Raw genomic sequence first — 16,403 nt, forward strand, 5'->3', positions numbered from 1 at the left:
CATTACTACAAATGAACAAGAAAAAACAGATAAACCAATAGGAAATGAGGGAAAGATCATGAATATGCATGTCATGAAAGAGGCTATACACTTGACCAATAACTATACAAAAAGATGCTCAACCTCATTAGTCATCAGAGAAAGGTCAATTAAAACTACAATGAGGGTCAGGTGCGTGGCTCATGCCTGTAGTCCCAGCACTTTGGGAGGCTGTGACAGGTTGATCACTTGAGATCAGGAGTTCAAGACCAGCCTGAGCAACATGGCAAAACCCCATCTCTAAAAAAAATACAAAAATTAGCCAGGCGTGGTGGTGCACACCCATAGCCCAGCTACTCAGGAGGCTGAGGCACGAGCATTGCTGGAGCCCAGGAGGCGGAGGTTGCCGTGAGCCAAGATTGCACCACTGAACTCCAGCTGGGGAGACAGAGCAAGACTCTGTTTCAGAACAAAACAAAATGAAACAAAACAAAAAAACTACAGTGAGAGGCCAGGTGCGGTGGCTCACACCTGTAATCCCAGCACTTTGGGAGGCCGAGGTGAGCGGATCATGAGGTCAGGAGTTCGAGACCAGCCTGACCAACATGGCAAAACCCCGTCTCTACTAAAAATACAAAAATTAGCCAGGTGTGGTGGTGCGTGCCTGCAATCCCAGCTACTCAGGAGGTTGAGGCAGGAGAATTGCCTTGAACCTGGAAGGAAGAGGTTGAAGTGAGCCAAAATCGTGGCACTGCACTCCAGTCTAGGCGACAGTGAGACTCCGTCTCAAAAACGAAACGAAACAAAACAAAACAAAAAACTACAGTGAGATATTACTATACACCTCCAAATGGCTAAAATGAAAACAAGTGATACATGATGTGTGGGGAGGACATAGATCAATGGGAACACTCATACACTGGTAGTTGAAATAATTGTTACAATCTCTTTGGAAAACTGATTGGCAGTATCTCCCATACCTGAAATAGATACATGCCATATAACCCACCAATTTGTCTCCTACATATACACATAGGAAATGTCACAGCAACATTTTTTATAGTGGACACTAATTGGAAACAATTCCAATGTCAGTCAACGTTGGAATAGATAAGTTGTGGTATATTCATACTATAGATCACTATATGACAATGAAAATCAGTTAATTACTCCTGCAAGCCACAACATGGATGAATTGCACATATATAGTTTTGAGCAAAAGAAGCCAGACATAAAAGGATGCCTTCACAAAGTAAAAACAAAAACAAAAAACAGCCCCTTTACACACACAAATGCACACATGCACACACACCCATATACACACATAGGCAAAACAAATGTGCTTTTCTCTAAGGAGAAGGGAGGGGTAACTTGTAGGATGCTTGACTATGCTCTATTTCTTGACCCAGGTGATGGGTTACATGAGAGAATTCACTTTGTAATAAGTCATCATTTTTGCAATAAAGAGTTTTTAAAGATATGTTGAGAAATTAAAATGAGAAATGAGATTTTGGAATATTTCCATAGAAGTTAATTATTAGAATTTGGACCCCTTTTCTTTTGGTGTGCCACCATGGTGTAGCCATTCACACTTCTTCTCATCTCTGCTACTCATTGCTCTTTGGATGCAGATGACAGCAACCCGACCAGCAATGCAACAACATCCTCTTAAAAAGGGAAAGTAGGCTGGGTGCAGTGGCTCACACCTGTAATGTCAGCACTTTGGGAGGCCAAGGCAGGTAGATCACCTGAGGTCAGGAGTTTGAGACCAGCCTGGCCACCATGATGAAACCTCGTCTCTACTAAAAATACAAAAAATTAGCTGGGCGTGGTGGCGGGCACATGTAATCCCAGCTACCTGGGAGGCTGAGGCAGGAGAATCACTTGAACCTGGGAGGCGGAGGTTGCAGTGAGCTGAGATCATGCCACTGCACTCCAGCCTGGGCAACAAAAATGAAACGCTGTCTGAAAAAAAAAAAAGGAAACTGATTGATCTAAAAAGACCAACATGTCCCAGGGGTTGAAATACGGTCACCAGGATTAAGTTTCTCTTTTTGCAACTCCACTTACCTCCTCTTGGCTTCATTCTATATGCAGGTGATTCCTCTTGGTAGGCAGAATTCCAGCAGAAAAACCCCAATAGCCAGGTTAGACTGGACCCCACTTGGTACACGTGGGCACACTGGATCGGAGTGGCTTCAGTTCACACAAACCCCCAGATAACATATGAATAAAATCAGTGTGAAAGTGCAACTTCATGACAAGCCAAATAGTCTCCTGCCTCACTTTCAACCCAACTGCAGTCCATAAGCCTTCTTCTATGGCAATTCTGGAGCTGCCACTGTCTTCGAACTAAATACTATATCAAGTGTTACACTGTTTTAGGCCTGTCCCCTCAGGCCAGGACTGGGTGAGTGGGTAGGGCTCTGTACTTGATGGTTCCATCTAGACTGCATGTATCCAGGACAAAGTATTTTTTCCAAGGAAGGGACGTGGGCAGGCAAAAGTGATATGTCTGCTCTTTACTAAATAATTTTTATTTTTGCACATTAGGGAAAGATGATCAATACTTCCAAATTGCCCTTTGGAAGAACTCCTACAAATGTACAAGAAAAGGACAGATGATCCAATACCATACTGACCATTTCTGCCCTCATCCTTTCTAATACTGGGTATTACCAGTATTGAAGTTTTGTCAGGCTAATAATCAAAAGTGATTGCGTGTCATTTTTAAATTTTATTTATTTATTTATTTATTTTTGAGATGGAGTTTCTTTCTTGTTGCCCAGGTTAGAGAGCAATGGCGTGGTCTCGGCCTACTGCAACCTCCACCTCCTAGGTTCAAGTGATCCTCCTGCCTCAGCCTCCCAAGTAGCTGGAATTACACGTGCCTGCCACCACGTCTGGCTAATTTTTGTATTTTTAGTAGAGACGAGGCTTCACCATATTGGCCAGGTTGGCCAGGCTGGTCTCAAACTCCTGAATTCAGGTGATCCACTGCCTTGGCCTCCCAGAGTGCTGGGATTACATGTGTGAGTCACCATGCCCGGCCTTTTTTTTTTTTTTTTTTTTTTTACCTGATGTGTTTTAGTTATTTGCATTTCTTCTTCTACAAACTGCCCATTCATATCCCGTGCCGGGAGCTTACAAATGGGGATGGGACACTCCCAGAAAACTACACATGCTGGCACGTTTTACACACAAATACTCATATATACCCTCACACACAAGTACACACTGACACATAACTACATGAACACACAAATAACCACATACACATTTCATAAAACCCCCATTCTCTATCAAGAATCTACAGTCTCTACTTGGAGATCTAGGTATCGTTTGTAATAAACATGCTTTCAGAGGTTTCCTTCTTGTTTTTCAGTTGCTGAACATTTGGGGGTGAATGAGACAGCCCAGAGTCTCTTCCAGGCCCTTCCCATGGTGCTGAGTTCCTAGCACTGGAAGTGGAGGGAGACCTCAGGCCTGAGTCACGCAACAAGATGCTCTGATCCGGAGCAGACAGGGTCAAGGTTTGGGTGGTCCCGAAACCCTGTGCTTAGCCTTGTAACCACTGTCATTGCAGGGGCTAGCACAGAACCTCATGCAGAGAAGGCCCTCAGTATACGTTGAATAAATCCTTCATCCTTCCCTATTTAATTTTTAAACTTAAAAGAAATTATATGAGTAATTTCTTGTCTCCTTTTTCTTTCCTGACTTAACAGAAGTAACCCAAATGATGTGCAGGTCTCATAGAATAAAACCCTCCCTGGAGGTGGGGAAACTTCATAGTCTCTTGAGATTTTAACTGGAGACACCAAAATCCTTATGTATTTAGTAAGGAATCTCTAGTCTGAGGTTCTCATTTTATAGGTGAGTGAACTGAGGCCCAGAGATTTTTTTATTATTATTATTATTATACTTTGAGTTCTAGGGTACATGTGCATGACGTGCAGGTTTGTTACATATGTATACTTGTGCCATGTTGGTGTGCTGCACCCATCAACTCGTCAGCACCCATCAACTTGTCATTTACATCAGGTATAACTCCCAATGCAATCCCTCCCCTCTCCCCCCTCCCCACGATAGGCCCCGGTGTGTGATGTTCCCCTTCCCGAGTCCAAGTGATCTCATTGTTCAGTTCCCACCTATGAGTGAGAACATGCGGTGTTTGGTTTTGTGTTCTTGTGATAGTTTGCTGAGAATGATGGTTTCCAGCTGCATCCATGTCCCTACAAAGGACACAAACTCATCCTTTTTTATGGCTGCATAGTATTCCATGGTGTATATGTGCCACATTTTCTTAATCCAGTCTGTCACTGATGGACATTTGGGTTGATTCCAAGTCTTTGCTATTGTGAATAGTGCCGCAATAAACATATGTGTGCATGTGTCTTTATAGCAGCATGATTTATAATCCTTTGGGTATATACCCAGTAATGGGATGGCTGGGTCATATGGTACCTCTAGTTCTAGATCCTTGAGGAATCGCCATACTGTTTTCCATAATGGTTGAACTAATTTACAATCCCACCACCAGTGTAAAAGTGTTCCTATTTCTCCACATCCTCTCCAGCACCTGTTGTTTCCTGACTTTTTAATGATCGCCATTCTAACTGGTATGAGATGGTATCTCATTGTGGTTTTGATTTGCATTTCTCTGATGGAGGCCCAGAGATGTTAAGCAATTTCTCCAAAGTCACCCAGCTAGTTGGCAGCAGAGCAGGGACTAAGCATTCAATAGGCTGGTTCCTGGATGAGTACTATCCTTGATTAAACTTGGATAATTTTATTCCAGGAATAACTTGTTGATAAGAATGTTAAGAAGACAAATGAATTGAACATGAATTTCTTTACTCAGAGCATTACAATAGTCTGACTGTGAGGAATTATACTGGTTTGCATAGAGCATTTACTACATTCTAATAAATCTGGCCTATGGTATCACACTGTGTATTCATCCATTCTCACACTGCTATAAAGAACTGCCCAAGACTAGGTAATTTATAAAGGAAAGAGGTTTAATGGATTCACAGTTCCACATGGCTAGGACTGGACATGGGGAGGCCTCAGGAAACTTACAATCATGGCAGAAGGGGAAGCAGACACATCTTACATGGCGGCAGGCCAGAGACAGCATGTATGAAGGAGGAGCTGTCAAACACTTATAAAACCATCAGATCTCATAAGAACTCACTCACTATCATGAGAACAGCATGGGAGAAACTGCCCCCATGATTTAATCACATTCAACTGGGTCCCTCCCTCAACACTGGGGGTTATGGGGATTACAATTCAAGATGAGATTTGGGTGGGGACACAGAGCCAAACCATATTATACTTGTAGTACTCTCATCTAATATATATTTAATCTCATGACTTTAGATATGATTAAAGTAGTCCTGTTGTACTAGTTCTATAAATTTGAACTCTGACTTTGACATTTTTTTAGTATATGGGATTTCTGAATACTCCATGGCTTGTTACATCTTCCTGGTAGCTTATTAGAGCACTCTCAGGTTCATGACAGTTTTTATCCTTGCTCTTCTTAACAGGTATGAAACAGCTAATGCTGGTGACCATCATTTCCCTAGAGCAACAAAACCACTAACTGTCTCACCAATTTTGAAATGTTTGAATTTGTTTTAGAACCCTTGACCTTTAGCCAATGCTATGATTTATGGTATTATCATGTCTTTCCTGTCACGTCATAAACAGTTTGACTTTTTCTCTTGTTTTGTTATTTGCCACATTTATATTTTTCCTGAGTTGGTCTCTTATGTATTTTTTGAGCTGTGTTGAGTTTAAACATCTTGCTCTACCCCATGTCCAGGAGGTTTATGTGGAAACCTGTATATGTGTGTTGAAATGTTTAAGTACAATGTGTGGCAAAGCTTTGTAACAACATGTATGAATGCTAGGTATTTGTATTTACATAGTCATGTTTATTCTATAAATAATGTAATACGCCTCTATGTTTTCATGATAAAGTGAAATATATAAAATTTTACTACACAGTGTAAACACTCAAATCTGATACCTACTAGTAGCTATAATTCTCACCTGTACTACTGTGCCCTCCCTAAAAGCCAAACTAATATAATGTTAAACTTAAAAACACATTCAAATAATTTAACATATACTATTTTATATACTGGATGCTGACAGTGGTTACATTAGAGTGATATAATTATGAGTAAGTTTTCTCTATTTCCTGAATGTTTATTATGTAATTTTATTATTTTTATAAGAGAAGAGAATGCCTTTACTATATACATACACACACACACACACACACACACATATATATATATATATTTTTTTTTTTGAGACAGTATCTCACTGTCACCCAGGCTAGAGTACAGTGGCAGGAACATGGCTTATTGCAGCCTCGACCTCCTGGACTTAGTGAGTCTCACGAGATCTGATGGTTTTATAAGTGTCTGGTGTTTTCTTTGGTTGCACTCACTCACTCTGTCCTGCCACCCTGTGAAGAAGGTACCTGCTTCTTCTTCACCTTCTGCCATGATTGTAAGTTTCCTGAGGCCTCCCCAGCCATGCAGAACTATGAGTCAATTAAGCCTCTTTCCTTTATAAATTACCCAGTCTCAGGTATTTCTTTATAGCAGTGTGAGAATGAACTAATATAGTAAATTGGTACCAAGATAGTGGGGTGCTGCTATAAGGATACACAAAAATGTGGAAGTGACTTTGGAACTGGGTAACAGGAAGAGGTTGGAACAGTTTGGAGGCTTGGAAGATGTGGGAAAGTCTGGAGCTTCCTAGAGACTTGTTGAATGGCTTTGACCAAAATTCTGATAGTGATATGGACAATGAAGTCCAGGCTGAGGTGACCCCAGATGGTCATGAGGAACGTTTTGGGAAATAGAGTAAATGTCACTCTTGCTATGCTTTAGCAAAGAGACTGGCAGCATTCTGCCCCTGCCCTAGAGACCTGTGGAACTTTGAACTTGAGAGAGAGGATTTAGGGTATCTAGTGGAAGAAATTTCTAAGGGGTAAAGCATTCAAGAGGAAGCAGAGCATAAAAGTTTAGAAAATTTGCAGCCAGACGATGTGAAAGAAAATAAAAATCCATTTTCTGGGGAGAAAGTCAAGCCTGCTCTGCAGAAATTTGCGTAAGTAACGAGGAGCTGAATGTTAATCACCAAGACAATAGGGAAAATGTCTCCAGGGCATGTCTGAGACCTTCACAGCAGCACCTCTTATCACAGGCCTGGACGCCTAGGAGAAAAAAATCATTTTGTGGGCCAGGCCCAGGGTCCCACTGCTCTGTGCAACCTCAGGACCTGGTGCCCTGCATCCCAGCTGCTCCAGCTCCAGCAGTGGCTAAAAGGGGTCAAGGTACAGCTCAGGCCATTGCTTCAGAGGGTACAAGCCCCAAGTCTTGGTGGCTTCCACATGGTATTGGGTCTGTGGGTGCACAGAAGTCAAGAATTGAGGTCTGGGAACCTCTGCCAAGATTTCAAAGGATATATGGAAATGCCTGGATTTGCAGGCAGAAATTTGCTGCAGGGGCAGAGCTGTCATGGAGAACCTCCACTAGGGCAGTACAGAAGAGAAATGTGGGGTCAGAGCCCCCACACAGAGTCCCCACTGAGACACTGCCTAGTGGAACTGTGAGAAGAGGGTCACTGTCCTCCAGACTCCAGAATGGTAGATCCACCAACAGCTTGCACCATGTGCCTGGAAACACCACAGGCACTCAGAGCTAGCCAGTGAAAGCAGCCAGGAAGGGCACTGCACCCTGCAAAGCCACGAGTGGAGCTGTCCAAGGCTATGGGAGCCCACCTGTAGCATCAGCATAACCTGGATGTGAGACAGGGAGTCAAAGGAGATCATTAGGGAACTTTAAGGTTTAATGACTACCTAGTTGGATTTCAGACTTGTGTGGGGCCTGTAGCCCCTTTGTTTTGGCCAATTTTTCCCATTTGGAATGGGTATATTCCCTTGGGCCTGTGCCCAGGGACCTAGGTAAGGACAGGCACTCCGGTTTTCACACCAAAACGTTGCATTTTCCAAGACCACCTGGGCCTGCCATGCCCCCCCATCCTGTGCCTATAAAAACTTTGACACCCTAGCAGGCACAGTGGCTGGATGTCAAGAGGGACACATCGGTGGAAGAACACACAGGCAGCTGGATGTTGAGAAGAGCAGAAGAGCACACCAATAGGCACCAGCAAATGCTGGTAGGCCATCAACGGTGGAACAATGTGGAATTTGGCCGGGAATGGTCAGAGAAGAGTCTGGAAGCTGGGCAGCCTGACTCCAGGGGAAGACCACCTTCCCACTTCTTCCCCCTTCCGGCCTCTCCATTCACCTTACTGAGAGCTACCTTCACTCAGTAAAACTTTGCACTTATTCTCTAAGCCCTCATGTGATCCAATTTTTCTGGTATACTAAGGTAAGAACCCGAGAGACAGAAAGCCCACTGTCCTTGTGATAAGGCAGAGTCTAATTGATCTGATTAATGCAAGCCACCTGCAGATGGCTAAACTGAAAGAGTGCACTGTAACACACGCCCACTGGGGCTTCCAGAACTGTAAACACTCAACCCTAGATGCTGCCGTGGGGTCAGCGCTCTCCACGACCTGCCCTTCTGCATGCTCCCCTAGGGGTATGAGCAGTAGGGCACCAAAGAAGCAAGCCACACCCCCATCACATGCCCTGCCATGGGGATAAGGGCACTTTTCCCATTTCAATAGTGAGTGAGTTCTCACAAGATCTGACGGTTTTATAAGCATCTGCATTTCCCCTGCTTGCACTCACTGCATCCTGCTGCCCTGTGAAGAAGGCACCTGCTTCTCCTTTGCCTTCTGCCATGATTGTAAGTTTCCTGAGGCCTCCCAAGCCATGCAGAATGGTGAGTCGAGCCTCTTTCCTTTATAAATTACTCAGTCTTGAGTACTTCTTCATAGCAGTGTGAAAATAGACCTAATACACAGGCTTAAGTGATCCTCCTGCCTCAGCCTCTCAAGTTGCTGGGATCACAGGTACCTGCCACCACACCTGGCTAATTTTGTAATTTTTGTAGAGGTGGGATTTTGCCTTGTTGCCCGGGTTAATCTACAACTGCTGAGCTCAAGTGATCCTCCTGATCCGCCCATCTTGGCCTCCCAAGGTCCTGGGATTACAGTCCTGAGCCACGGTGCCTGACCACCTTTATTATTCTAAAAGAAACACAAATAAGAAAACAAGGCAGTAACCCTACAAACCCCCCTGCTTGTAAAAATTCCCCAGGTTGGAGCTGTGGTGTTAAAGTGTATTAAGGTCATCATGAGTTGGACTTTATTGCTATTCTGCTTCCCCAAAAGGGCTCACTAGTTTATGTCCCTCTTCCTTTCATTGTTCTTAATAGTCTTACGGTTTTATCTTATATGTCATATCTTAAGGTCTTACACTGTACATAATAGCTTATAGATTTGAACTCTTTCACATATTTTTGAAAATATGTAATGTATTGGCCAGGTGCGGTGGCTCACACCTGTAATCCTAGGACTTTTGGAGGCTGAGGCAGGTGGATCAGGAGGTCAGGAGATCGAGACCACCGGCTAACATGGTGAAACTCTGTCTCTACTAAAGATACAAAAAATTAGCTGGGTGTGGTGGCGCATGCCTGTAGTTCCAGCTGCTCGGGAGGCTGAGGCAGGAGAATTGCTTGAACCTGGGAGGCGGAGGTTGCAGTGAGTCAAGATCAAGCTACTGCACTCCAGCACCTTTAGACAGAGTGAGAGACTCCATCTAAAAAAAAAATGATGTAATGATGTGTCTATTCTAGATATTTTACCTATAACACATATATACATATGTAATAGATACAATAGCTATCAGATTGAAAGTATTTCCTTTTTTCCCCCTTGTAACATAATGTCTTCTTGCTTGGCTTCTAGCAAGCAGTTTTTGTGTTATTTGACATAAAATGTCATCAACTGACTGTCAGTTCTGAAATAATGAGTTTTACACGTCGGTATGTTTTAGTTATGATATGAGGTAATTGAACATTATATCACTTAAAAAAAAAAAGTCAAAGTGGAATAGATGTTGGCATGAATAGAAATCTCGGGCTCTGAAATCCAGCAGGAAGAAGGACTTGCATTTGGGTTTAGCCGAGCTTGATTGTGCTGTTGAAATAATTTATCCTTTTTGTTATCTCCTGGCAAGGTGAAGTAGCTTCTGTGAATAATTTTTGTTTCATAGATCAGTGAATTTCTAGGTTTATTTTGCTAGTTAAATGTTTCTACCAAATATCCTTATTCACACAGGAAACGATTCTTTTTTATAGTTTGTTCTTTCAGGAAAGATAATACTAAGTATCCTTTGAAAATACTGGTGAAAGCCCGGGCATGGTGGCTCACGCCTGCAATCCCAGCACTTTGGGAGGCCGAGGTGGACAGATCACTTGAGGTCAGGAGTTTGAGACCAGTCTGGCCAACACGGTGAAAACCCGTCTCTACTAAAACTACAAAAGTTAGCTGGGCGTGGTGGCAGGTGCCTGTAATCCCAGCTACTCAGGAGGCTGAAGCATGAGAATTGCTTAAACCTGGGAGGTGGATGTTGCAGTGAGTCGAGATCGCACCACTGCACTCTAGCCTGGGCAATAGAGTGAGACTCAGTCTCAAAAAAAAAAAAAAAAAAAAGAAAGAAAGAAAGAAAAGAAAATATTGGTGTAAATACTCATCTATGGGACCAGAATTAAACTTAGGTCAAATTTTATACCTCTGTATTTACGTATATGTATGTGTGTTTGCATTCACATGCACATGTGACAGAAGCTAGCATTTGTAGAACTTTTATCAAGAGATACCACCAAAGAGGCTTAACTTCAGTATTGAGGATACAACTTAATAGGGCTGAGAAAAATCATTAGCATCACATGAAAGCTTCTGTTCCAACAGAGTGCTCTCATGGAGAACCTTAATTTTCAAGTTCTAAAATACAGAAATGGAAATTATTTAAACCTTGTGAAAATTGAACCCTTATGCCCCACTTGCCTGTGAAACCCTCCTCGCCAGTTTATGATGAGAATGAACTTCGGAGGCCAGAGTCCTTATTTTCATTTCACATCTTCCATTAGCAAATGCTTTACATTTTAAATTATTTTACTTGGTCGGGCGCGGTGACTCACGCCTGTAATCCCAGCACTTTAGGAGGCCGAGGCGGGCAGATCACAAGGTCAGGAGATAGAGACCATCCTGGCTAACACAGTGAAACCCTGTCTCTACTAAAAACCCAAAAAACTAGCCAGGCGTGGTGGCGGGCGCCTGTAGTCCCAGCTACTCGGGAGGCTGAGGCGGGAGAATGGCGTGAACCCGGGAGACGGAGCTTGCAGTGAGCCGAGATCGCGCCACTGCACTCCAGCCTGGGCTACAGAGCGAGACTCCGTCTCAAATAAATAAATAAATAAATAACTTACTTTCCCACATACTGGATTTAACTACTGGTTAGAGGAGAACGGGCTGGGAAAATTGTCCTGAAACCATCTCCCTCTCCTGTTTCTTGTTGGTCTTACTGAAAAGCAGCATCAGTTTTACAACGAACACATGTTACTTTTATAATCCCCAAAAAAGAGGGTATTTAAAAAGTGTAAGTCAGTATCAGGCCCAAAGGAGCAAAATCAGCCTTACGGGCAGGTCTTACCTTTTCTCCCTTTCTAGCTCACAATCCTCTTCTTCCACAATCCACCAGCATGCTAGGGAATGTGGTGTTTGAGAAGCCCCTCCCAGGTCAGTGAGAAGAATCAAAAGGCAGAGCAGCTGGGTCTCTGAGTCTTGTTCGATGAAATTCCTGGAGCAGTCAGGAGGGCTGGAGAGAGGAAAAGGGCACGGACACCGTCTATGCTTCCACCCTTCCTCCAGGAGGACACAGGGCAGAAAAGCCTGTGGAAACGTGGTCTCATGGGAGGTTGGTACTGAGAAGCATATCAGCCGGTTGAGAACTGTCCACCAGCACTGCAGGGCCAGGCAGAGGAGTCTGGGTATTGTTTTCTTATTAGCCCCGGGCACTCCGTTTCCAGTGCTTCTCTCTTGCAGGCCTCAGTGACATTTTTTTCTTTTTCTGAGACAGGGTCTCACTCTTTCACCCAGGCTGGAGTACAGTGGCATGACCATGGCTCACTGCAGCCCCTACCTTCCAGGCTCGAGCTATCCTCCTGCCTCAGCTTCCCAAGTAGTGTGCCACTATGTCTGGCTAATTTTTTAAAAACAATTTTTGTAGAGATGGGGGTTTTACTATGTTGCCCAGGCTGGTCTTGAACTCTTGGGCTCAAGTGATCCTCCCACCTTAGTTTCCAAAGTGCTGGGATTATAGGCGTGAGCCACCATGCCTGGCCTCTGTGATTTTTGACTGTAGACTCATTGTTATTTCTCCCTCCCTTTCTCTCTCTCTCTCTCTGTCACACACACACACCCCAATGTTTTCAAAGTGTTGGCTACACGTAATTCTATTTAGTGACCAAAAACTTAATTAACTACAGAATAAAACCATAATTTTCATTAGGTATTGTTGAAGCATAGAAGTAACAAAAATTAAAATAAAATAGGTGAAAGTTAAAAAATAAAATGACTACTAGAGAATTTGGGAAGAGAAGTACCTTTTTTAATAGATACATAAATTATAGTTATTTAATTTAGAAAACAATAACTTTAGTGTTTCTAGAAAGTAGATGGCATTACTAAAAAATAGTTACATACACTTGATAAAGAACAGATATTCTTTCTGCATTTAGAACTTTATGAGTTATTGTTACAATTAGTAAGGCTAAATTCTAACACAAAGGACTATAATAAAACATTCTTTTAATGTTAAAATAATTCCCCCAAAACCTATATTAAGCTTTACAAATTTCAGGCAAGTCATTCCATCTGAAACTCTCTCCAAGATACACATGGCTGTGAGTAATGTGTTTCTGTGAAAGTCTTTTGGATGAAAATAATGAACTTTGGGTTTTAGAATATTTGATTTACTGCCTTTGGGTTCCTCTCCTGCCTGTTTCTCTTGCTAAACATTCAGACTGAGACTTTACTGTGACTAATCTTACTCCATTCTTGGACGTTCTGCCTCTGTAGTGGGGAAGGAGACCCTCCTGGATTATGGTAAATATTTAGCTTTGAATCAAATGAATGTTTAAATCTCTAAGACTTGCAATAATGTTGAATTTGGCTGGATACCCTGTGGTTATAATATTTTAAGCCTTTAAAAATATACAGATTCTCAAATAGCGACAAGCTTTTTTCCTAATTTTTTTTTCCTGCCTAGCAACTTTGTTATTATCCTCACTGTCTACTTCAAACAAACTGTATGCAGTTTACAATTCTTGTAGCATATGGTTGCTGCCTACAAGCACTTTGTGTGCCTTGGCAAACAGCCACATGCAACATTGAAGAATGGTTTCCTGGATGAGTACTAGAGAATTTTGTTTCTATCCATTTTTCTACTTGAGTTCAACTTTTAAGATAGAGTTGGATTAGACATTGTTTCTTTCTTCCCTTCTCCCTCCTTCCTTTCTTCCTTCCCTTTCCTCTCTCTCTTTCTTCTTTCCTGTTTCATTGTTGCAGCTATCCTTTACCCTAGGTAATTTATGTTGTCAGTACCATTAGAGGTTCTTATAGGGCAATGTTAATATAATACTCATGTTGACAATCCCAAGTGTTTCTAGCTTTTGCCTTCTCCTGAATCCTCACCTATATTTCAAATCATTTTGATTAAAATCCATTGTTTTTTTGTTTTGTACCTCTGGTCTAAAGAGAAATCCTCATGGCAGAAAACGTGTTGGTTTGTAAGCCTCATCACTGATATTGAGACCCAGTGTAGATTTCTGTTTTGGAAAAACAATAGGTTTATTTAGCATTAATTGAGATGAGGGCTGGGTGTAATTTTCTACTGCAAAGGAGAAATTGGGAAGGAAGGATCAGAAGAAGCTTTTAGAATATAGGCTGGGTCTGACAGCAAGAGATGAATATTCTGTCTTGAGACATTGGTAGTGCAAGAGGCAGGGGATCAAAGCACAGCCCCTTCTTAGTGTGAGGTCCCTTCACCCCTCAATCCCTAGCTCCCTTTCCCACTTCCAACCCTTTCCTTACAGGAAGCCTGGATTGGGACGCCCTGGCACATGAGGGGGCAGCAAAGCAATGGACTGAAAAGTATAGGAGAAGCAGCTGCCAAGAGGTGAGCTTGTGTTTCTCTTTTCTGTTTTGGGCCCCTAGTGGCCATCTTTGTGTCCATACTGTCTGCACAGATTGCAATCTAACTGCTTTTCTGTCATTTGATCAACTGGTTGAATTCATTTATCTACCATTGGGTTACTTATTTTTGCCCAACATAATGATAGCCTAAATACTTATGGTCCAAACTCACTTCAGATTTATAAAGCATTAGTCTACCATAGTCCCAAGTGCAAGTAAGAGATCATTTTTTGATTAGCATCTAAATATTCTGCACTGAGAAAAATGCTCTAAGGGGTGAGAGAAATGTATGTGTAATAATGCATTTATATATACATATATAAAATATATACCTGTATATATGTATATAAACACACATATTCACACATCTATATATATGTGTACATATACATGTACATACATATGTATATATTATGTATATGTATAGTTTAAATGTAACCTGGACATCCATAAATTACTATGGAACTTATTAAACTATATATCCAAATAAGCAGAACATCACATTTTCAATATTTATATATTGCAGTAGAAGTCTTTAAACATCAAATCTTACTGGTGATTAACAAATTTAATTAAGTATTATCTTAACAGAAAAGTAATATAAATTTGCTGTCTGATGTTTTGTTGCCCTTTGGGAAAATTATACTGTCAACCAGTGTTAAATAGAAAACCTTCAAATCAGTTACAAACTGGCAACAAATAGCAAAGCCTGAATGAATGTGTTCTGCATAACATTAAAAAATGACTTGATCCTACTTCTCTTTCATTTGACATCTCTAGCCCTTAATGCCTTTTTCGGAAGACAATCTGTTATGCTGAAGGTGCTGAGTCAGGACGAAGCCTCTGAAGGCATGGTGAGGCTTAGTCGACACCTTCCAGATTGGTGTCAGCCAGGTTGGGCGGCTGATGCCCAGCTGAGGCCCCTAGTGGCAGCTCCTCTGCTGCTGCTGGTGGGGGCTGCCTACTGGGCTCGCATGCAGGCACCATGGCTGCAACGTGCTCTTCAGCTGTGCATGCTGGAGTGGGCACATCTGCCTCCATCTCCTGTAGGGAGGCCTCGGTGGGAGCCTGTGGGGCCTGACTGGAAGCTTCTGCCTCTGGCTTCCAGGACTGCTGATCAGCCTGTGCTCCAACAGGGAGACCCTCGCATTGGGTTTGTGCTTCCAACCCGGCAGGCGAATTACTAGCCTTGGAAGGAGGTTCAGCCTCACTGCCTCCTTTGGCTTCAGCCTGAGGAGTTAGGGGAGGCAGGGGACTCTCTGAATCCCGTGAAGGGATCAGAGGGGGTTGCTCTGGCTCTTTGAGAGCGGCATCACTGCTCTCCTGAGAACTGCTGATTTTGGGTTGGGTTTCTTTGGACGGATGCGGGGTTGACTGTGAATGATGAATTATCATGAAGGCTGTGGCCAGATTTTTCACAGCGGTTTGGACACTATTAACCTCCTCTGCGTCAATCTCTTGATCCACAGAGACGTTTGACTCTGGCTCTTCATCAGAGGTATGCTGACTTTGGTCATCCTTTTCAGATACTTTTGTGTCTCTGATTTTTTTGTAGAGTTCGTTTCTCTCTTCTTGTAAAGCACGGCAGAGGTTCTCTAGCCTCCCAATTTTCATCACGAAGCACTCATATTCTTTAGCTCTCAGTGCTTTCTGTGATGTGAAAACACACGCACATACACGCACAGACGAAATGACATGATAAGCAAAATGTCCAGGATGCTCTCTGGAAACAAGCAAAACTATTTGTCCCAGAATTTGTCTACTAGGCTCTGGGACCTGGCCACAGAGTAGGGGCTGAACAGATGCTTGGTCATGGACGTCACTTCCTTTTTTTTTGGCATTGTGTACTAGACTGGTAGATTTTTAATCACCATAGCCTGTTCACTGGGAAAGAAAGAGTCAGGCTTCCTTCTGCTTTGGTCCATAGCCTCTCAAATCTTAGAGTAGATGAATTTTCTGCTTCTGAGACTTAGAAGGTAGAAACAAGACTTGTGGCAAGATAAATGAGATGGATTGGGACTTGGGTCTCAGCAATGCCTTCCTTATCTATTCTATGAATAAACTGCTATGTGCTAACCCCAGCAGCCATTTGATTTATGTTGATGAGTATTAAGTATATCTCTTTGGAATTGGTTACAATTTGGGAAGAATTGTTAGAACAGTAATTATAACCATAAAAATTCACCACATACTAATTCATGATGCTGGCTGCTCAAATGGTTCAA

The 16,403-nt window shown here is 42.5% G+C and overlaps 1 protein-coding gene across 3 annotated transcripts in view; it reads right to left on the bottom strand.

Annotated features, from left to right (window-relative positions):
- TXLNB (taxilin beta) overlaps positions 1-16,403 on the bottom strand; it is a 63,945-nt gene that overhangs the window by 2,079 nt on the left and 45,463 nt on the right. The window contains exon 8 of one of the 3 annotated variants that reach the window (XM_074037146.1): positions 10,772-11,800. The exons of 1 other annotated variant lie outside the window; for it this stretch is intronic. In XM_074037146.1, the coding sequence (XP_073893247.1) occupies positions 11,792-11,800 (9 nt within the window). In that variant the 3' untranslated portion in view covers positions 10,772-11,791. Of the gene's footprint in view, positions 1-10,771; positions 11,801-12,570; positions 15,829-16,403 lie in introns of those variants that run through there. One more of the 3 variants, XM_005551986.5, reaches the window with a different exon arrangement.

This window comes from Macaca fascicularis, chromosome 4, assembly GCF_037993035.2.
Source record: "Macaca fascicularis isolate 582-1 chromosome 4, T2T-MFA8v1.1".
Lineage (NCBI taxonomy): Eukaryota > Metazoa > Chordata > Mammalia > Primates > Cercopithecidae > Macaca > Macaca fascicularis.